Here is a 23,269-nt window from a genome sequence, read left to right as displayed (position 1 = left end):
CCACGGCTCACGGGCCCAGCCGCTCCGCGGCACGCGGGATCTTCCCGGACCAGGGCACGAACCCGTGTCCCCTGCATCGGCAGGCGGACTCTCAACCACTGCGCCACCAGGGAAGCCCTGTAAGCTTCTTTAACAAAGCAAAACGTCATTACTAAACTATGGTATCCTTGAGGGCAGGAATCACATCTTAAATATTGAATACCCCTCCCTTGCCTTGCATAGGACCTAATACAGAGTGTGAGCTCAGTAAAACTTTCTTAAATGGAGTCAAAACTAAAGAGCCCAAAGTAGTAGACTCCACGAACGAATGGACTTTGGTCAGAGCCATCAGGAAAGACTATCAGCTCTCCCCCTATGTACCACCTTCCTGATACCGCTCTGGGCTTTCTCCTCCTAGTTTCTTCTTGCAGTAAAAATCAGAATCCTCTGCATGATTGACGAGTTGACCCCATCTCCCACCTGACCTCCAGCCCCACCTCACAGTGCCTTCCTCTATCCTCACACGCTGCTCCAGCACTTTTCATTCCTCCAAGGCCCCAGTGGCCCTTCCAGCCTGGTCTCTGATGGGAGACTCCACCCCACCCCCTCATACGTATACACATGTGTTCCACTCGCTTCTCCTGGTTCACCCTGGCTTTTCACTGTAACCTACGCAGGGAAACCTCCCCTGAGCCCCCAGACTTGGGCATGTGATGGTGCAGACCTCAGCTGTCTTGTGTCTTCACCACTAAATCTCAGGTACCAAGAGCAGTATTTCTCAAGCTTTAATGTGCCTATGAATGAATGAATGACCTGGCGGATCTTGTTAAGCTGCGGATTCTGATCCAGTAGGTCTGGGGTGGGGACCGAGAACCTGCTTTTCTTCCAAGTGATGCTGATGCTATGGGTCCTCTGAATCACTTTGAGTAGCCAAGTCTTACAGCACAGCTTGTCCCCGTGTCCTCACTGCCTTTAATCCATCCCCTTCTTTCCATCCTTACAGCTATTGCCTTAATGGAATCCTTTTGCATCTCTTATCCAGATGATCTTATCTCCCAGCTGTTCTTCCTGCCTCAGTTTCCTAGAGGTCCAACGCCTGGGTCTTACACCTTCAAAGTGTCTTTCTAATATGTAAACCCGTCATGTTGTCCCTCTTCTTTAAAAACTTTAGAGATTCCCTGTCACCTTGTAGGAAAAAAGTCTAAGCTCCTCAGTATGGCATTCAAGGCTCTACCCTGCCTACTTTTCTGATCCTACCTCTTTTGTACCCCAATCTCATATCCCACACTCCTGACCTATCAAAGCCTTTGCAGTTCCACAGACTCACTAGGCTGTTTCATTCCTCCCTACCTTTGCTCAGGCTGCTGACTCTCCCAGAAATACCCTCCCCCAGCTCCATCTGCCTGTCAGAAGTCCACACTCATACTCTGAATTACCTCCCCTTGGTAGGAAGTATTTCCAAGGATTCCCCTCTCCAAGGAGAACTGGCAGCTCCCTCATTTTCTTACCAAGTCCAAGCTCGTACTGCTCACCGCATGACAGGTCAATAAATTGGGAGACAATTTGTTGGGGCAAGGAGTAGGGACTTTATTTGGAAAGCCAGCAGGCCGAGAAGATGGTGGACTAGTGTCCCAAAGAACCATCTTCCCTGAGTTAAATTCAGGCTTCCTTAATACTAAAAGGAGAGGGGGTAAAGTCCTGGTTCCAGGATGTGTTAATTTCTTCTCTCCTGTAGACATTTACAGGTGGGCCTGGTCAGGAGGTTTCCTGTGGGCTAAACAAAGGTATTTTAGCTTAAGGCTCATTATATGGGAGGCAGGGTTCTCCGAGATGAGCCATTATGTATACCTCAAGCTATAGGCAACATCCCTTTAGTGATTAACTTGTAGCAAAAGCAACAGAATACGAAGGTTAAAGTAATTTGTTCTTCCCTATTACAATTTGGGTTTCACTGTAGCTGTCTATGCTGGACTATCTTATTTACAGGGAAGCCTCCTCCTTCTGGGCAGTGAGTCCTCTGAGCACAAAACTGTCTCATTCATCCGTGTTACCCTTACACCTGGCCCATGGGACACTTAAGACATGTTTAACGCATATGAATGGATGTTATCATGGTTTGCTCCAGATGCCGTATTTTAAAGGTGATGCTTTGACACAGTGGAGTCCTTCTAAGGAGGGAACACCAGTACTGGTCCAGAATCCCCGTGACATGAGAAACAGTTCAAAGAACAGTCTAAACATAAATCCTGAAGAAAAGATGTGCCTGCACATTGTAGGTGCTCAATATTTATTGAATGGATGAACAAATGAGTCATAATAGCTCTCTTCATATGGAGCTGTCAGGTAGAAGAGAGCACACACGCATCCTGAGTTACCTGTAGCTCCCAAAACTCCAACATTATATCTAAGGCAGAGATTTCGGTCCATTAAAATAATGAATTTCCTAACAAGACCAAGATGTACCAAACCGCACTTCCTCTAGGAGCCATCGAAATGATTTCTTTCTTTTACAAAGATAAAAACAAAGTAACACAACACATTCTCTGGACCAGTTAGAGTTATTTTTGTGGCAAATGACAGAAAAAAGTTAAGTTGTGGGTGATTTATTGCCTCTAATGATGTATGTCATCAGGACCCTCTATCTCCCGCCCTCTTTCCCTCTATCTCCCCACTCCCCACTTCCTCCTCTGTTGGCTTCAGTGTAGAGACTCCACACACAGCTCCAGCTCACTTCTCCCCAAAGCAAAGAAAGGACACGCTCCTCTGACAGGACCAGCTGGAACTGTGGCTGAACAAAGCCCAGTGGCCCCGGGAAGACGGTTCTCTGGTACACAGAGGATCACCTACCAGTGTAGGACCCAGTGTACCTGGGGGAGGAGAATAAGATGGGACTGAGGGTGAAGGAGGGGGCAATTTCCTAGACTAACACTGGCTAAGAGTTACCCGAAGTAAAAATAAAAGCTGGAGGACAAAAACAGCACTTAGCCACCGTGGCCTGAACACTTGTCCCTATTCCAGAACTTATAACTGCATTCAGTATTACATTTGCCCATAATATACATTCAGCTGACAAACACTGGTTATTAAAAATTCCTGAGCAATTCAACCCACATTTTACTAACCTAAAAAGATTTCACTATTCCTATAACATAGACTGGAAGACTTTTTCTGCGTTGACTGTCTTTATTCATTTCTTCAAAAAAAATGTTACTGTATTGAGGATACAATGAGGAGGAAAACTGTCCTCATGAAGCCTATCGTCTCGCAGAGAAGGCAGCCAAGTAAAACGACAATCACAAAGCAGGTGACAAACACTTTAAGAAAACAACTCGTCTCCATATTGTGGTATTGAGATAGAAAAAGATAAAGCGAAAGTTTCATCACATTCCTTTATGACCAAACATCGTTTTCTTTGTTAGCACGATTAGCTGCCTCTCTGAGATAGGATGTCAACTGGCAGAAATGTTATTTTGGCTGAAGTAATCTCAATGTTTCCCCGGCATAGCAGCAGAAGAAAAGGGATCTTCTTGGCTTGGAGCGCTCAGTTTCAAAGCTGGAAGAACTCATGGATGTAACATTGCAGTCGTTGGAAATCAGCGCCTTCAGAGCACAAGAAGCAACTGATCACTTCACATGAAATCGGCAGCTCCTATCAGTGGCTGGGTCTATAAAGAATAAAAAAAGGAGGAAGTGAGGAGATTAGCAATGTCTTGATTCCCACACCATTTAATCCCTTGTGCCACCCATACTTCCCACTTAGTCATCAGTTTCACTTATTTTTCTCAGGTTGATGTTTTGAACTTCTATCATGATCCCACAAAGTATATGACCTCTCAGATGTCACCTTGGCTGTGGACATCCTTTTCTCTGTCCATAGTGACATGGCATACTACTCGTCTTTCAGAATCTGCAGTAGGTGAAAAGGTTTGGGTGACACCCTTTTCTCAGGCAGAGAATAACAGCATTTTCTTTTACTTGCCGCTCCAGCCTGGATCATGTATTTCAGGTTATTTAGGTTTTGAGTGATGGTAGTGGTTGCTGAATTACAAAGCTCATCAGAATTCTGATCTCTGCTTCTCACCTTGCTTTTAAAAATTTTCCTGTCGCTTATTAAAATCTTAGTTGCTGTTGTTAAGTAGCAACTGTGTTAACGCTGAGTTAAACAGACATCTAAAATAACTGCTCTGGATTATTTTGCTATCCCTTCTGCAGGAGGCACAGATGTGGTGCACTCAGGTGATCGAAGAGGCAATGGGTTCCATTGTAATTGCTGTGGGCCCAGCTGGGCTGACATTTTAATTTCTGTCTCTTTTGTGGCTCCCATTATCCTGGGGGCCAAGGTAAGAACGTGTCTGGAATCACAATTTGTGGAAGGTTAGTGAAATTCTGGAACAGGGCCAGGACAATTCAGTGCTTGGGATGGATTTCTTGGAGTCTCTCCAAATGTATGGGTTGTCCATTAGTGCCACGTGGCCAGACCTAAGTTTAGAATAGAGAGTTAAGACAAAATTATGCTTACTGCAGCCTGGTTGTACAATGGAAAAAAACAGAACGGAGGTGAGTGGTCTGGAGAGGGTTGCTTCAGTACTTTAGAAAGCTAGGTCCACAGAGGAATGCTCCCTGGGTGTCTAAAGGGTTTAGGGTGCTTAGAAAGCAGTTCTTAAATAAATATAAAAGATGAATTACAGGGAAAATAATGGCTAAGACTGAAAAGGCTCTGGTTTGGGGAAAATGTTCTGTCCCCCACAAAGAAGGTAGTTCTATGTAATGAATAAAAGCATGGCATTCTGGTTCAGCCTGGGTGGGTGTCCCAGCTTCACCAGTTATCAGCTGTAAGACTTTGAGAAAGTTAACTTCTCAGAAAAGCAGCAGTCTTGTGAAGTTACAGTTAAATGAGGTAAGACATAAAAAGTGTTTAGCATAATGCCTGACACATAGAAAGTGTTATTTCAAGCCTTATAAGGAGACAATCTAAAATGTTATAATCCAGTGGCTTATAAGGTTTTGGGGTCTCAAACTACCTTGGGAATTTGATGAAAACTATGGATCCTTGTTCCTCAGGGGAAAAAATGCACATATATAAAATTTTTATGCACGGTTTTAGGGAATTCAAACATACAAGGAAGTACAACCATACACTTCAGGTTAAGATTTTTTGTTCTAGGGCTACACTCATTCCCAAAAGAGAATAAAGACATCAGTTTTATTTATTTTTTATATTTTTTGATGATTTATAATTATAGTCTCAACTTTTTAGAATTGGAGGGAATTTTATATAGTCTAAAGTCCCCTCGACCCCTGCTTTTTAGGAATAATAATATTAAGGTCCTAGGAAAACTTGGTGTTTCAGATAAACAGGGAATTCTTTATCAATTTCACATTTCTATAATTAAAAAGCTTAATTTTCTCTTTATCAGCTACCCTTCATGTTCAAGATGCTCCTTAAAATTGAGTATATTTCTACTCCATTCTTAGTCCTGTTCTCTGAAATATATTTACAGCCCTCAGAAGCTCACGTTCATTCAAAGCCCATGGTATTTACAACGATCTTTTTTTCCGTTGTGTATATTAATTAGCATATTAAAATCGACTCTGCTATACTTGTTTGATATTGTGCTATTTGGTGGAGAAGAGCCTTGCTGAAATGCGGTACTAGAGTAACAATTCCATCGGGCGGGAATTCAAATTAACAAAGACTTATCGGGCACCTACAATGGGACAGGCTCCATTCTGTGCACCTGGGATACATGAATGAAAAGAACTCAGACAGGGATGTGCGCCCTCAGGGAGCCTACAGGGAGCCTCAGGGAGCCTACAGCCTACAGTCTACGACTTGCTTTTGGAAGGATTTGGCTGGGGTTGAGATTCTGTTCATGGGCAGGACCAGAGCTAACCTGAAAGGTTATTATCTACATGAATGTCACCCACGCCTCCATCACTGTTCCTCAAGGATACTTACCTTCATTTGTTTCAACAATAGCTGACTCAGCACAGGCAGCACAAAACGCAGAATGGCCAAAGTGTGCCTGGGTAAAATCCCACCATACCTTCCCCCTGGCCAGAGCATGAACTACATCAGGCAGCAAATAGGCCATGCTTAGGTAAGTCATCTCTAGGCTTTCCACTGCAAAAATAGTTTAAGCTCTTCTCCTTTGCTTCCTGGAAACTTTGGGTGACTTTTGAGGGGAATGTGAACAAGAGAGCAAAGGTACTGGGGTTGGCAGTTTGCTCTAGTGAGAAGGGAGCAGAAAGTAGGGCTGATGATATGGGAGAGAGTCAGATGAAATAAAAGGGATGGGAGATTGGAACATGAAAAGTTGGAAGTAGGTCAGATAAGTGACATGCCAAAGGCAAGAGACATTAAAAGGCTCTGAAAAATCATGTGATCTTGTTGAATCTGCTTCTGGAGAAGCAGAGGTGACACAAAGTTGGTGTAGCTAACATGTCACTGGGATCCACGGGCTCTGAGGAATTCACCTAATCTCACTCTGAAATAGGGTAGAATGATGTCAATGAAGCCCCGAAGATAAAGAGCAAATAGAACCAAGCTGAGGGGGCGCGGAGCTGGCAGGTGGAGCTAGAGCCGCTCTTCACCCCCAGGTCGTTGTCCTGTCTTAGGGCTCAGATGGCTGTTCTTCACTCTGAAGATACTTTGGGCAGCTCCAGGGCTACAGAAATTAGGCCACCGACACACCCAAGCATCTGCCTTCCCTTTGCTTTTTCCACCTAGAAAAATCTTACCGCTCCTTGTTACCCTCCACATCTAGAACCTTATCCTTGTCTGGCTAAATCTACTCCTTAGTTCTTTGAAAAAGGGGAGAAAATCTTCTTGATGTTCTCAGGAGGATCCAACTCAGACTTTGCTTCAGGCCCTTTTTACCTGAGATGTCACTGCACAAGCAACTAAGAACTATAGTGAAAAAGCAAAAATTATGTTCCTGACATCTGAGGAAGGTGAAATCAACCTAAATGAGTTACATCATTTGTTCAAGAGAACAAAATCATTGTCTTATGACATGGTAATGCGGTGACTTCTTTCTCGTGCACTCAGAATCTTCAAGCCGTAATATTTTTGTCAGATGAATCGCTTATCTCTTCTCCCAGTGAATGCTATGATAGACAACAGTACAAATATCCTGTAGCCTGGGCCCTTGGTTTTGTAAACAACCACGAAATAAATAAGGCATTTTGCCTGATGACCAAGGCAGACTCATAAATAGGTTTCTATAAACAGAGGGCAATTGTGAAAGGCAAAGAGGAAAGAATCCATGGCTTGGTCCATGCTTTATATATCCTGCCCATTACACCTCCCAGAAGACCCTCTCAGCCCAGACCTATATTTAAAAAAAAAAAACAGACCTATTTATAGTATGGTTAAGTTCTTCTAGAGTCATACAGAATACATGAGGTATATTATCTTTTGTGATTTTGTCCATCTCCCTAAAGATAGTTACCTCCTGTAGAGTAAAACTGAGAATCATCAGCTATTGGCTAGTAGGCAAAGCTCTTGATGGCAAGAGCCAAGGCACTCTATCTTAGGACTCCAGCTCTTAAATGGGGATAATACGTCCCGTTCATTAACTGGCAAACTGCAGTTCTTCAGTTAAAAGCTTAAGGAATGGGACTTCCCTAGTGGTGCAGTGATTAAGAATCCTCCTGCCAGTGCAGGTGACATGGGTTCGATCCCTGGACCAGGAAGATCCCACATGCCATGGAGCAACTAAGCCCGTGCGCCACAACTACTGAGCCCACGCGCTGCAACTACTGAAGCCCGTGCACCTAGAGCCTGTGCTCCACAAGAGAAGCCACTGTAATTAGGAAGAAGCCCACACACCAGAACGAAGAATAGCCCCTGCTCGACACAACTGGAGAAAGCCCGTGTGCAGCAATGAAGACCCAACAAAGCCAAAAATAAATAAATAAATAAATAATTTAAAAAAAAAAAACTTAAGGAATGATTATGACTCACTATCTCTAGCTTAGCAAAAAAGAATTTGTTGGGAATTCCCTGGCAGTCCAGTGGTTAGGACTCCACTGCGCTTCCAAAAGCAGGGGGCTCCAGTTCAATCCCTGGTCGAGGAACTATGAAGAACTAAGATCCTGCAAACTGTGAGGCACGGCCAAAAAAGAAAAAGAATTTGTTGAGAGCAGGACACATAAAGGCATATATCCATGTGTGTGGACGCATACACTCACCTAATACGCGTGAGAGCCCAAGTCCCAGAGAAGATGGTCCTTCTTCATCTTCATCTAGAGAGAGGTTACGATGGGGGTTACATTGTGGTCATATAATTTCTCCAGACACTTAGGTTCTTCATTTTCCCACAGGCTCTCTGACACAGAATTCTCTATCTTGTAATGTGATTGAACAGACTAACTAAAAGAAGACCAAAATGTACTTTGTGAACACAAGTGCAATAAAGATGCTTTGATGATCAACCTTGCATGTTATCAAGTACTTGAGGCCCTTTTAAATCAAAACAAACAGTGGTAAATGGCATCAGGGAACCCAAAATATTAAAATTCAAGTAAATTTCAATTGCTACTGAACAAATATATTATTGTTGTATGAAAAATTTTAAAAATAATAATAACTAACATTTATTGAGTGCTAATAATAGGAGGAACACCGTTCTAGGCACTTTACAGAAAGTTTTTCATTTAATCCTCAAAAAACCCTACAAAGTAAGTACTAAAAAATGAAATTTGAAGAGTTTTTGAACAGCAACTTGATTATACAATACCGAGATAGAAAAAATTTCACCCGTACAGAGTTCTTAGGTGATACATTTCAGGTCACAGCTGAAGTTCCACCTGTGTAATATATTTTCATTTGTTTCCATTCCTCAGCATTCCAATTCCCCATAGACATGTGACTCTCTAGATGTTCATGTCTTCTTAAAGAAACAGAAAATGCAAAGCGACAGGCCTTGAGTATACAGAAATAACTGTAGAGTTATTGCATCAACAGCAAGTCCAACACGACCACAACCCTTCTAGTATGGCCCAGGGAGAAGCACCACTTCCTTTAATTTCCCATCCACAAAGTTTCCAAAGTTGTGGCAAAAACAATCCTCACTGGTCAGGTGAAGTACCTCCTTTATTTTCCAAGGTCTTAGCAAATCCTAAGAACTATTTTACCTACAAGATAGAGAATGGGTTCAAAGGTGGCTGAGCTCAGAATAAGCCCAATATAAATGAGAGAGAGAGAGAGAGAAGGAGAAGGGGAAAGGGAAGAAGGAGAAGGAGAAGGAGAAGAAGGAGGAGAAGGAGGAGAAGAAGAAGAAGGAGGAGGAGGAGGAGGGGGAAGAGGGGGAGGAAGGGGAGGAGGGGGAGGAGGGGGAGGAGGAGGGGGAGGAGGGGGAGGAGGAGGGGGAGGAGGAAGAGGAGAAGGAGAAGAAGAAGAAGAAGAAGGAGAAGGAGAAGGAGAAGGAGAAGAAGAAGAAGGAGGAGAAGGAGGAGGAGGAGGAGGAGGAGAAGGAGGAGAAGGAGAAGGAGTAGGAGACAGAGAAGAAGGAGAAGAAGGAGAATAAGAAGAAGAATGGGAAGAAGGAGAAGAAAGAGAAGAAGGAGAAGAAAGAGAAGAAGGAGAAGAAGAAGAAGAAGAAGGAGAGGGAGGAGGAGGAAGGGGGAAGGGAGAGCGGAAGAAGGAGAAAGAGGGAAAGAGGGAAGGGGAGGGGGAAGGAAGGGAGGAAGGAGGGGAGAGAGAGACTTAGAAAGGGAAGAAAAAGCAGCGGCTCCTGCAGAGACAAGGCATGTGAGGCACAGGAATGGGAACCAAGAATATTCCAGATCTATTCTGGTTAGCTGAGTTGAGCTCCTCCAAGGCTAGTGATTGGCCCTACGGAAACAGATCACTTGTTGAGGCACATTCCTCACCTGGCAAGTTGAGTCAAATTAAAGCATTTATACCCGTTCATATTTATATGCCTGGTCCCCTTTGTATTTCATAAAGACCACCACAGCGATCTTTAATCTGCAAACTGATACAAAGCTGCCCTCATTCACTTTATCTTTTTCTTGACTAACTACTTAGTTCTTGGAAACATTCAAGGACATTTAACTTTGACTTCTGTTTTTACTTTAAAAAAAAATCTTTTTGGTTCAAAAACTCTAGAAAATCATTAAACTGGGCCAGCAGGCGTGAGGTCTGAATGAAGGATAAAGAGTGGAAAGGGAGAAAGCCTTTTGTCTCTCAAAGTTTTCTTCACAGGCAGTTGCTCACATAGACACATTAGAATCACTTTGACATTAAACTTGGAGAGAAGCAGTTCGGCTAATAGATTACTGATCTCCATTCTCCAACTGGGAACACAAAACATTCTAAAAAGTTTGAGAGCAGACTTTCTTAATGAAACGTAAAAATTTTCTATGTGCAAAAATCAAAATGCGGTTTTCTGGCTCAGCACATTCCAGTTCTTTCTTTTGAATATCTGACTTTTCACATCCATTTACTAATGAGAACTAAGAGTAATACTTCATATTTGTAAGTGCTTGACATGTAAGGAAAGGAAGATGGTTTTAGTCTCTTTTGATTGAAAGAAACAGGCGCACTCAAGTTACTTCACAAAATTAATGGTGGAAGGAGATTCAAATAGGGGAAGGGGCGATTACAGGGATACATAGCAGGGACCAAACTGGAAACACCCAGGATCGAAGGCACTTCTAAATACAAGTGTCTTAGTGTCTTTGCCTTCTTTCTGTGCATTGTCTCTATGCTTCTTTTCCAACCAGCTTCCTCAGCCTTTACTCTCTATCTGTTCTGCCCCTTCATAGTTTTAGCGTCCATATGGTTCATGGCATCCTCTCACAATCTGACTTTGCTGCCAGCTGGCCTGGTGCCTTAGTTTCCAATTGCTGAATTTCCCAGAAAGGCAACTGATCGGCCCAGATCATCATTTTAAGCTAGTCCATCCAGATAGCTGGCCAGGTCACAGAATGTCTGTCTTCCAGCAAGCATCTACCCCTTGGTCCACTCATCTGAGACAAGGGGCAAACACACAGTATAGAGCACCACTGTGTAGAATGAGGCCACAAGCAGAAAGGTTTCCTTAGAGGAGAATCTGGATGGGACAGGTTGAGATAAATATCTCTAGTTCGCTGGCAGATTATGTGGAAACCAGTTCATTCACCTTCTTTCTTAGAGGAGCTAATCTCAACCAATCACAATGGACCCAGATCATCCTTGATACAGCATGTAAGAGGAGCAATGGCAACTTCTTTCCTCTCCCCTCTCCCTCAACTTTATCTCCATTACATCCATCACTTTACCTTCATGACTAACCAAGTGCCTAGGAATCATCAGACTTATACATCAAAACATTTGGGATTTCAACTTAAAGTGTCAACAAAAGAATTTTTCACATCCCAGGATCATTTAGTTTTATTTTAGAGTAACATGCCAGTGGGCAATAAAATATTAGAATAGGGAATAATGCGTATTTCTTTTCCTACTCCCATAGCATTGATCTCAGTAGGAATCCAACTACTGGAGGTGCCCACACTGTATTTGGTGGATGTTGGGAGATCTAAGTCAGTGGACCTCACAGTTTGGTAACCTATCACAGAGAATTAGTTCAAAGAATATTTACAATATTCTGAATGTACAATGCCAAGGCAGGACTGAATAATACTATAAACACTGGCATCAAGCAAATCTGGGTTCAAATCTCAAACGTCTTGTAATAACTGTGACTTTGACCAAACTTTTAATCCCTATAAATCATTTGAAAAATGGAGATAATAATAACCATTTCATAGGCATCTTATAAATATTAGGTAAGATAATGTATATAGGATATTGCAAAATGACTGGTACATAGTAAGCATTCAGTAAGTGATAGTGGTTGCTTTTATCACTATATCTATTATGATTATAGTATCATTACCATGGATGTTGTGGGGATTAGAGAAAATAGGTTAGAGATATGAGGATTACCTTCAAATACTTTAGAGTCTTAAGAGAGATAAAATAGATGTACCTCTTAGAAATGGTGCCTACATTTAACCTGCACATGCACGGATGGAACTCATCATGGTGGTGGCCTGAGTGAGAACTGTCAAGTGTGAAATAATGATGTTAAATGATATTCTTTAATCTGGAAAAAGAAGTTAAATAGGGATAGTGCCTCTTAGAAAAAGAAAGGAGGATTGCTTCCAGCATAAAAGTTTGTCTACTGTACTGTAAGAAGTCAGGATTCATAGGAGTTTTATAACTGGAACAGGAACTATATTAAAAGGAGAATTGAAACAACAAGATGAGAGTTGCAGATGCAAAGGACCTACTGGCTGGAATATGGGGGAGTCACTGTCAGAAACAGTGGACACCCCGCCACTTGGGTTTCCATTTTACTTCCTCAGGGAGGCCTGGACCAAGTTAGATTCCCCTGCTCTATGTTCCCTTCCTGTGTTTTCCCTACTATAATACTCATTACATATTGGCATTACTTGTTTGAAGTCCATCTTCTCTGCTAGATTATCTGTTCTGTAAGACCCTGACTCTCATGTTTATCACTTTATCTCCATGGCTAGCCAAGAGCCTGGCACGTGGTAAGTACTCCACAGACATGTTGAGGAAATTAATGTGTGACTGCAGGAATGAATTGAGTAATGAACATGGAATTAAAAGGTGATCTCATTATATACTCTTCTGTATTGTTCTCTAGTATTTATAAGGGTTAATCCTATCCTCCTGTTGACATTGTAAATTGCATGGAGACACAGCAAGAATTCTGTATCATGTGTCTCCATCACTACCACTAAGGCATCCAGTTACAGGCATAAATGCTCAAAGGATCTTTCTGAGTTCTTTGCTAATAATTCTCTTACCCTCTATTCTCCATTTTCTATTTATCTTCTACAGCAATGCAGAGATTATACCCCAGTCTCACTATTAGATTATAAACTTATCTTTTGTTATTTTTGTCGCCAGGACTTACCACTTGCTGAGGGTCCAATAAATAAATGAGCAAATAAAAAACTATCTGTACAGCATGTATTTCACAGCATACTCTTCCAAAGTTGCAGCCTTCCAGAATCTTACAAGATGCTATTGTGATTCCAAGCTTGCAGCTCATGTGGGGATGCCAACATTTTATCTTTGAAATTGCTGTGTTTGTTACATTTATATAATTGTTGAAAGTTGCTTCTTGAGAACAAGGCAAATTTTACCTTTGCATGAAAATCATTTTACAGTTTTAAGACAACTTGGGAACTTTATTTGGTAAAAATATGTGTACTCACTTTCCAGTTAACAAACTCTAATACATCCAACCATTTCATCCAACAAGCTTTTTCAAGCACCTCCTCTTAGGTTCCAAGTACTTGAAATACTCAGATGAATAAGACTCATCCCTGAAGATGCTCCAAGTCTGTATGTAATTGTCACTTTCAGAAGGTCTGAAAGTTGAAGTATAGACTGTTTCCTTCTAAAGGTCCCTTCAATCCCACCTCGGTTCTACATGTTGATTTCCTGCAAATCCTTCACAATAGAATACTATGTCATCTAAGATACCCGAGTCTAAAAATTATAACTCTTCTGTGCTCTTAATTGGATCGTACTCCCAAACTCCTTCACTTTCATGTGGATTTTTGTTTTATTTATCCACTTTCTTTTCTAACACCCAGACAGCCAGCATATTTCACAATGATCTTTCCTTAAAATATATAAAATTATTTCTCTATCTCAGTTTCCTTACATCTGAAAGAAGGATATTGAGAACTGGGGAGAGTGAATTTAGATTATCAAGGAGATGAACAGACTCACAGAAGAAATAAGGGAACAAAGGAAAACCAAGGCAACTTTGGGGATTTTTGAGACTAGAGCTGCTTTTACTTTCTCCCTGCTTACTTGCAGAAATTCTCCTACTTCTCCTATCTTACTAATCCTGCTTGCACTAGATTCTCATGGAAATCCTAAGACAAAACAAATTCACAGAATTTTAGAGCTTGGAAAGGTCTTTGCAATTCTCAGACACGGATTAACCACAAATTTAATGAAATTTAAACTTTAGTGTCCATCACTAGCACTGGCCCCTTCCAAGGCCCTTGGAGAGGCCAAAGCAATGTGTTCACGTGGTCATATTCTTAATTAAATTTCAAAAGCAAGCTATTTTAACCATTATCGGTAAACACCACAGTCTCTTTTCACTCAAGTTACCTCTTTCAAACTCTCCTTCATGCTGGAAGAATTGGGAAGCCATGTGTATTGTTGTTATTCTGGCTAAGGGAAAGTTAAGATGCAGACACCTTTAGCTTGGGTTTGGTGGGTTATAGACAGAGAGCAAGATCACAGTCATTTCAGTGCGTGGTTGCTATTTTGAGTTGTCCCAACGTAAGAATGGGTTCTAGGAATATTTCTATCGCCCACCGGGCCAATTCACACGCATCAGATCACAAAGATGTAGGTTGGAGGATGTTTCATGATGCCTAACTATTCTAGGGCACTAGACTAGAGGAAAAAATTGAATTACCTTTCTATTTTCTCCATAGAAGATAACATTTCAAAAATCATTGTCATATGAAGAGGAAATCAAAATATACAGCCCAAAATATGTAGGGAAAAAAGTAATACAGGGTTGTGTCAGGTAGTTAATTAATAGAGATTTGTTATTTATTTGGATTTTGTGATGTTTATAGTATTTTCAACTTTTTAAAGTTTATTGATTCTATTGATGATTTTAAATAAGTATTTGCTTTCATAAATAATTTTGCATCCATAGTTTTATATTCTTTTATTAAGTAAGGTCCCCACATTATATAAGCTTCAATTTTCCTACAATCTGGATTTGGCCCTGACCCTACTTAATCACCGTTCCACATTTAATAGGTAAGAGAACTGAGACCCAAAATCACATCGTTTACAGCACTACTGAACTAAACCCCGGATCCTCTGACTTTCTGTCCATTGCTATTTCTACTACCCTACATTACCTTTTGAGAAGTACCTTGAAAATCAAAGATCTTCACAGAAAAGAAAGAAACAAATAAAAAAGATCTCCTGACCACTGTATATAATAATAGTAAATATTTATATAGCATTTCTTATATGTGAGGCATTGTTTTACAGTGCTTTACATATAGCTCATTTAACCTTCAAAACAACTCTATGACCAAGCTAATATCAAGATCCTCTCTTCAGATGACAAAAATCAAGACATAGAACAGTTAAGTAACTAGACCGAGGTCACACAGTATGTGTAACATCCTTTGTATTGTGGCAGCTAGCAGCAAACATTTTCTGAGGGCTTGCAATGTTCTAGTCACTTTGCTGAACACTAAAGTGCATTAATCTCATTCAATCTTCACAATCACTCTTTGAGGAGGTAGCATTATTACTCAGTCTTACAGATGAGGAAACTGAAGCCTAAAGACAGTAAGTAACTTGCCCAAGGTCATATATCTAGTAAGGGGCAAAGTCAGTGCTCAAATCCATACCTGACTAGAAAGAAACACTCTCATGGTCCTTCTTCTATTGCCACATTCCCCTTGGTCCCTTTCTTCTAAAGCTACAATTAGAATGGGGATGCGGGCAGACTTAGAATAAGGAGTGGGGTGAAGAGTGTAAAGGACATAATAGTCCCTTCTTAGACAACTGTCCTTCCCATTTTGTACACACACATGCACACACACACACACACACACGTGTCAGGGTACCTAGCTATCCATCATGATATTCCTTTTTTAAATATATGTTTTTATTGAAGTATAGTTGATTTACATATCATGATAATCTTTACATCTGACCCCTTTCCTCAACGTTTGCTATAGCCAAGAGATGACGTTTCTTTTCCATTCATATTCTATAATAAAGTTAAGAGGGACAGTCAGCAGATCAGTAATTTAGGTATTTAGGTGCTAGAGAAAGTTTATAGAGGTGGCGAATCCTTACAAGGATCAAGAAGATAATGTAAATAAAGTGGCAAAATAGAACCCCAAAGAGTGACAGAGATGTTGGTAAACTAGAAAGTGCATGTCCAAACCCAAATAGCAGGTACTGGGTTCCAGCAGATGGTTGCCATGTGGCAGTATGAGTCCAGTGTGATCAGATCTGACAAATTTTCAAGAGACACCAGAAATCTAGAGTGGGGGGGGGGGGGCGCAAAATATCCTAAATTATAAATATTTAAAGTAATTCAATGTTTAAAAAGCACTGTGCTGGCTAACATCTTGCAGGCCAAACAAACAACAACAAACCCACGTCTGAGGGCCTCGCTCGCCTTTGCAGTCTGCTTTACATGGGGTTAAATGCAGGAAACTCTGAAATAGGAAGTTAAAAGAGAAAGCCAACAAAAATTTGGATGTTGGTGGAATATTTGTTCTTTGAAAAATGAGCTTTAGTAAGAATAATTTTCTCGGTGGAGGTGGGCGATGGAGGGGGTGGGATGGGAATGGGCACTCAAGCAGTGGCCTTTTTGGATCAGATCCTCTTAATTTCTCCTTTGGAGTAGTATTGGTCTTGGACCACAGGAATCTAATTAACAGCTCAAAGGGAGCAATCAATTTATAATTGTGTGAAGTACAAATTCCTTTGTGCACAAAACAAATTACAATATTTGCAAATTTGTAAATAATGCAGTACTTTCCCTGAAATCCAAAGGCTTTGGGTGCTCCCAAGGGAAAGAAAAAGAAGTCTGAGGAGGCAAAATGTTAGAAAATGACCTATTGTCTCAAGAAATGGAATTTAAAAAATATCTTCAGTAATTGATTTTTTTCAATCGAATCCTTATTTAGGAACTATAAATGGGCCTGTTCTTAGGTCAGTAGAATGAGAATATCTAGAGAAATAAACAGTTTCAAATCCAAAAGTCACAGCACGTTACTAACAGGGTATCTTCTTTCAAAAGCACCGAGCATTAAAATGTGCCTCAGCCCTCCCTCCCTACACCCTTGGTTTGTGGTAGAAACTTTCATTTTATAAAAGAGATAGCAAGTCCCAGTTATGATCATTATGTACAATGTCAGAGAAGGAATTGGTGACAGATAAGGACACGAATCCAATCTCTCTGCTTTGCAAAATAGTTGTTTTGAGCCATTCAATTCACAAATATGTATTGGGATCCTTTTATAAGTTCCTGTAGCTGTTATTAGAGATTCAAAAGAGATGTTCTAGAAGAACTTATGGTGTACTGAGGAAAGTCAGAGTGAAAACTCCTTATTTTCTCCAAGATTTTTTAAGCACTTCTCTTCAAGTTGGTTGAGCTAGGAGTTGGGAGTGGATAAGTGAATGGAGTCCATCCCTGCCCTTAAGGGGTTCACCAGTCTAATGAGAACATAGAATTTGAACCAATCATTTCAGTATTGAGCTTGATGCTAAGGAAGAGCTATAGGAAAGCACTTTGGATGCTTTGGCAAGCGCTTATTTCTACCGGGAGATCTTTCAAAGAGAAAGAGATGGAGGGCATTCAAAGTAGAGGTAAGTGGACTATTGACTGGCCTTCTATAAGAGGATGACAGATCAGATTTGTGCTTTCAAATGATTCTCTCCCCTGTGCTCTTATTCACTGTGAGTTGGTTGCAAATTGGTTAAACCTTTCCACAAAATCTTTTAGCAAATTGCATCAAAAGCCTTAAAACATATTCATATCCTTTAGGTTAGAAATTCCATATCTAGGAATAAAAGATGCTGCCAGAAACTTACATATGAGGAAGCTTATCAGAGCATTATTATTTATAATCATGAGAAACTGGAAACAACCTACATGTTCCATAGTGGAGTAATGGTTAAATAATTTACGGTACATCCAAGCCATGTGATTTTATGCACAACTAGGAAAAATAAGTCACATTAAAAAAAATAGTTCAAAACAAGCAAAAACTATTTTTAAATGATGTGAAATGTTTCATTCTCATTTTGTAATTAAAAAATTAAGAAGTAGTGCTCCACATTGGTTGTTAATTTTCACCCAGATCTTACTTTCCTAAAGTTCTTTCTTGTTTTAGATCAACCACACAACAAAAGGGGCGGAGTTTTTCCTTGCTCTGTACAAAGTTCAAAGAATGGGCTTTTGTTTCCTTCCCTCTTAACTAACAATGCGATCCAGGATTTGCAAGTCACTTATTCTCTAAGTTACAGTCTCCTTCTGGTATCCAGGCTAGCTGGGAAAGAAAGGGAGGTCAGGTGAGGAATGGAAGAGAAAGGAAGTGTCCAGAAGTTGAACATTACCGTGAGAGGGGAGAAGAAGGATGATGGGACTGAGGGTGTGAGAACCAGAAGAAAGAGTGGTCATTGTGTATTGAGAATGAGTTACTGGATTGGAGATTTCAGGGGTGGGACACAGACACATATACCGTGGTTCAATAGAAGAAATGTTACAGTGCAGTACATGGTTGACTGCCAAATAAATGACAGTATAGACAATGTTATAACAGTTTGGAGGATTTGGTGGAGAGGGCCATCATTTGGTCACATACATGTATATGACCATGGATCAATGAAGAGATTCCTCTAAAACCTCCTTTTAGCAATTTTTGTTAGACGGTATAACTGTATAGGGCTGGCCTCTCTTGGCCTCCCTCTTGAGAGATTTAGTTATGGAAGAACTTAAAGGACTGCACTGTGAAAGAATTTTAGCTATTAAATAGAAGGAAAGGATATAAAAAGTATATGATAGAAAATAATTTGAAGTTAAAATACTGTTTGAGAAAACTCAGTCTCTGCACAAAAATTCACTTCATCCTTCAATTTCTCCTTTCCTTTAAAATGTATTCACATAAAATCTGCTTTACAAGCCAGGAACATAACTCAAGATATTTACCATTAAATGGGGACACCTATGTGTTTCAGTTCTTAGGACAACTGAGACCTCCTTTCTCCCTGGATTTCTTGGTTCTCTGCGTTGAAGTGTACGTAGTAATTTCTCCCTTTGCTGAATCTTCTTGCTTTTACAGTTTCTTCTAACTGCATGTTATACACCTTCCCCATGCCATTGCTATTCTAGGCTCTATAAATCTGCACAGCACCAAGAGAACTTTAGCTATCACTAGTTAAATGGGTCAACACATTTACCCAACCACATAACTTAGACCCTTTGGGGGTTTTCCAGTCTATTTTAATCTATTTAAACCTGACACTGGCAGATTTCCATTTCCTTTGTTCCTTGTGTAGACTTGGTTTATGCCTGTTGGTCTCTAAAAGGGACAGAGAGGAGGCAGCTGTCGAAAAATGAGGAGATTGGCAGTTTTAACCACACAATTTGGTCTAATAGCTTTGATATGCTAAACTTGCTAGCTCCTCCAAGTGTACCTTTCTGATTTTGCATCACAACACTACACTGAATCCCTAAGGAAACCAGGGTAGTTTTTTAAAAAGAAAGGGAAGAAAAGAAAGAAATGCAAACCAGTGAAACCGTTCTTTTAAACCATCTCCACAGATTCATTCTGCCAACTGCAGGCCTTCACAAATCCTCGTACACCAGAGACCTTTAAAGAGAAGCAGAGAATACCGATCGTGTTCTCAACAGCGAAAACAGGTGATGTCATAACGCACAGTCCTATGTGGTCCCGGCCAAGGCCGGGTGGGGAGCTGGGGCGCCAGTGCGCACGGAGCTCCGCGCCAGTGGGCAGAGCAAGTTATCTCCGGGGTCCGGAGGACACCGGTGAGGACCGGGCACCAATCAGGTTCTCGCTCGGAGCCTGCCTTTGTTCTCACTGGGGAGCAGGTTTCCGGGCGTCTCGCGTCGGGAACCAGCATTCGACTAGCACGCGCGCTGCTAGCTCCTCGGGAGACCTCGCTCCCCCACTCGCCTGTCCCCCACACCCCGCCAGCCTGAGCTTTCCCCAATTACATCTGCCTTCTCTCCCCAGAGCGTGAACGCCAAAGTCCTAAATCCATTTTTAGCTTCGGAAGAGGCAGGTCCAGCCCAACAGTTTTAAATGGCAATTTGTTCTCTGAACCTTCGCTTCCAGGCAGAGCTCCATGCTCTGCGTTTATCTAACCAGCTACCTCAGAAGGACTTTTGGGTGGAAGACAACCCTGTCTCTTTGGCCTTTTCGTGTTGGACAAATAAAGGAATTTTCGTTGCTTAGAGACTGCGAGAAGGGGCTTTAGATGGAGGAGGAAACCACTCACCCACAGGTTTTGTGTCTTTTCTTCCCTCTAACTCGATTATTGGTGCAAATATACTTAAACATCTATCCCCTACCCGCTGCCGAAGCCTCAGGTAACTGGTCTTTTGCAAAACAGGGCTCACGATAAATGATGCATAAAGTTCTTTGAGATCCCTGGATGCAAAGTGCTACGTGATTGCAGTCTTCTTTACAGCTAAGATTTTGGTTAAGAGAAAGCCTAACCACTGCCCTGACGGTAAGGACGTTTTAGCTCCCCCCACCCCCACCCTCTTTCTCAAGAAATCAGGAAATATTTAGCTCAGTCTTAGACCCACTAGCGAGCTCTAGCTCCCAGTTACTTATCTCATTCCCTCACCATTTCTGCAGAGACCTAGAGCAGGGGCTGTGCCCTGTCTTAGGGGAGGGGCTGGACTTCACGGGGTTATTTGCATATGACACACCCTCTTCGTCCTATTGGTGGAGCAGCACACTGTATTCCCACCCACTCCACTACCTAACTAACCCGCCATCTCCCTTCAGTTCGGAGCCTCGGAGACAAACTTAACTTGCCCAGAGATTCAAGGCGTCTTCGGCCTCTCTGATTGGCCGGTGCAGCTCCCAGCCGGGCTCTAGTTGCTCATTGGCTGTGGGCTAGCGCCCGGGGGGCGTGGCTGGAGCGGTCCGATTGGCGGGAGGGGGCGGTGCCCGAGCGTGGAGGTGGTGAAGGTGGTGGGGAGGCGGGGGCGGGGCCGCACTGAGGCGCTGCTGCTGCGGCTGCGGCGGCGGCGGCGGCGGCGGTGGCGGCGGCGACGGCGGCGGCAGCGGTGGCGGCTGCTCGTCCTAGCCTGGCGGGGGCGGGGGTCTGGAGGATGGGGGCGGGTGGAACAACGGGCCGGTGAGGAGCAGCCGCCACCGTCTCCGCCGTCGCTTCGGTAGCCGCCGCGGTGGTCGCTTCGGGCAGCCGTTCGCTCTCGGGGCGTCGCCTCCCATCCCGACATCCCGCCCGGAGGACGCTGAGGCTGAAGCGCGGCCGGCGGCTGGGGGACGGTCCGGCCCCTCAGCTGCGCGGGCGGCCGCAGTGACAGCCCGGCCCCAGCCCGCCGCCCGCCCTCGCCCTCGCCCTGGCCCTCGCCCTCGGTGCCCGCAGCCACGATGAACCGGGGCAGCAGCAGCCCGTCGGCCGCCGCCAACTACCTGCTCTGTACCAACTGCCGGAAAGTACTGCGGAAGGTACGGGCTCGGCCTGGGGTCCGGCCCGAAAAGGGCGCTTCCTGCCGGCCGCGGCTCGGGCTGCTCGGCCCCGGGGCGCACTCTTGGAGCAAGGCTCAAAGGGATCCCGGGGCACCTTCCCTACGCCGAGACCCAAAAAGGGGGCATGGGTTGAGAGTGGAGGGTTTAGCCTGCTGCTGCTTTTGATGTCTGCCGGGACAGACGCTAGTCCCCAGGGGTTGGGGATTTGGGGCCGCGGGGGGGCGGGGGGACCTGTGGTCTGTTCCTCCGTTCACCTCCTTACCTTGCCACCCCCGGCCTGCTCCCAGGGCGGAGGGAGGGACGGACCTGTTCGATCCTCCTCCCAGTGCTCTTGATGGAGGTCGGTGTGAAATCAGAACTGCTTGGTCTGGTCCAGAGGACCTGGCTCCCTCTTTGCTGTGCCTAACTCTTGCGGGTGTTGTTTTTGTTTATTCGGTTGCTTCTGCCTTCCTTGCGCGCTTTCCCCGAACACTCCCTTTTTACATTCTTTGGATGGTCGTCTTGTGGCTGCAGTTCGATCCTGAAAGGAACTGGTAAAGCAGCTTGAACTTTATGCCCATGGGAAATGCTATTCGACGTTACAGTTTCTCAAGCTGGGGTTGGGGGAGGTGGAGACTGAGGTGGACGTGAGTTATCCCTTTTTAGCACTTACTCATCCCCAGCCCCCCGGTGTTGCTCCAGAAAAATCAGACGCAAAATCAGCTTATTGCTTCCCAGAGTGACTGATAGAAAGTTTACTCCAGTATTGTTTAGCTTACTTGGCTTAGTCGCTCCGTTAAGGGGGGTGGGGTGAGGGGGCTGTGAAAAGATGTCGTTTTAGACGGAGAAAAGCTTTTAATCAGACTTTAACAGCCGCCACTGGGTAATATTATAATCAGTTTATTCTTCTCGAGACTCTATTTTTACATTTCATTAAGTGGAAACAGTAGTTGAGGTGCTTCTGTTTGTCCAGTACAAATGAATTAAAATTGCTGAGCTGTGCAAATGCGTCGGGACTGAAAGACTAAGATGAATACCGCACCGTTTTTAGTCAGTTTCTCTAAATACAGTTCAATTGGGATTGTTCTTTATATATTAAAAAAAAAAAGAAAAGAAAGAAAGCATGTAAGTAAGCAAGCTCAAATATTTGCGCTCTTTGTCCAAAAACTGTTTTTCTTCCTCTGTGGGTCAGGCCAAGTGCCAATCAAAGTTGTTTTTCAAGCCTCTTTTCCCTGCAGTAGGGCTGCTGCTTCCCCCCCCGCCCCCCCCATTTTATTTGAGAGCATGAAGAAAGCAAAGGGGTTGCATATTTGAAGTTAATCAAACAGTGAAATATGCCTTAAATTGTGTTTATCGGATATGTTTTTCTTGAACCAGATTTTTATTAAATGTGCATGTTGAATATGTGCAGTTATTTTTTTCCATAAACTCTGGGATCAAATTACAGTTGATACTTGCTCAGCTCATTGTAGGGCAGCTCGTGAGAAATGTAATGGATCAGAAGCGCAGAGCAGCTTAGTTGAATGTTAACTCTTTCACTTCTGGGCCAGATGGCATCTGAACTTAGCTTTTTAAAAAATGATGATGATGATGATTTTCCAACTTTAAAAGTGATGTTATGTCTTTAACATGAAAAAAAAAAGTGTTGTTGAGACATGTTTGATTAAACTAAAGCCTGGTTTAAAAAAAACAGCTAATTTTTTTTTAACTGAATAAGGGAAAAACGAGCTGTATTGACGTGGATTTTTTTTTAATGGCTCTGTCAATTTGGTGGACTAATTAAATTTTTGGAGGTAGCAGTAAGTTTCAAAATCTATTTTTCTTTTGAGAGAACCATGGCTGTGGATCCATGACCCTTTGCTAGCTTTCAAGACATCTTTATATCTTTCTCTTAGCTTTTAAGAAACTATTTCTATTTACCTAGAAGGAACATCCTCACTTCTAGCTATTATTAAAAGACAGAGGTAGTATATGGAAAATGGATATTCACCATTTTCATATCTTATAATTGCTA

The 23,269-nt window shown here is 42.6% G+C and overlaps 2 protein-coding genes across 11 annotated transcripts in view; one reads left to right on the top strand and one right to left on the bottom strand.

Annotated features, from left to right (window-relative positions):
* Nucleotides 1-1,717: 1,717 nt before the first annotated feature.
* On the bottom strand, nt 1,718-21,974 carry LOC111168387 (uncharacterized). Of its 9 annotated transcripts, none has more exons than XR_016393895.1 (5): nt 21,539-21,969; nt 20,048-20,887; nt 19,317-19,398; nt 8,176-8,229; nt 1,718-3,644 (listed from the first exon to the last, which is right to left on the bottom strand). XR_016393895.1 is itself a non-coding variant. In XM_089915421.1 (5 exons), exon 1 carries the CDS (start codon nt 21,021-21,023, stop codon nt 20,655-20,657), a length of 369 nt encoding a protein of 122 aa, XP_089771547.1. In that variant the 5' UTR covers nt 21,024-21,974; the 3' UTR covers nt 1,718-3,644; nt 8,176-8,229; nt 8,750-8,876; nt 19,317-19,398; nt 20,048-20,654. The 9 variants fall into 9 exon arrangements, 5 of the variants coding, with proteins under 5 accessions (XP_089771547.1, XP_089771548.1, XP_089771546.1 ...); XM_089915421.1 differs by adding an exon at nt 8,750-8,876 and having other exon boundaries at nt 20,048-21,974; XM_089915422.1 differs by adding an exon at nt 8,750-8,873 and having other exon boundaries at nt 20,048-21,974.
* The window catches only part of SESN3 (sestrin 3), a 73,885-nt gene continuing 71,500 nt past the window's right edge, over nt 20,885-23,269 (top strand). Inside the window, exon 1 of one of the 2 annotated variants that reach the window (XM_022562074.3) lies at nt 20,885-21,255. In XM_022562074.3, coding sequence (XP_022417782.1) covers nt 21,178-21,255 — 78 coding nt within the window. In that variant the 5' untranslated portion in view covers nt 20,885-21,177. The remainder of the gene's footprint in view (nt 21,256-23,269) is intronic. The other variant, XM_022562075.3, reaches the window with a different exon arrangement.

This window comes from Delphinapterus leucas, chromosome 7, assembly GCF_059928025.1.
Source record: "Delphinapterus leucas isolate spDelLeu-1000000601 "Yukka" chromosome 7, BTC_Dleu_Yukka2, whole genome shotgun sequence".
NCBI lineage: Eukaryota > Metazoa > Chordata > Mammalia > Artiodactyla > Monodontidae > Delphinapterus > Delphinapterus leucas.
The sequence above is the reverse complement of the archived record's forward strand: the minus strand, read 5'-3'. Positions and strand labels throughout refer to the sequence as shown.

Coding starts and splice junctions, on each gene's coding strand:
- LOC111168387 (XM_089915421.1), bottom strand. CDS start 21,023: ATGTCGGGATGGGAGGCGACGCCCCGAGAGCGAACGGCTGCCCGAAGC.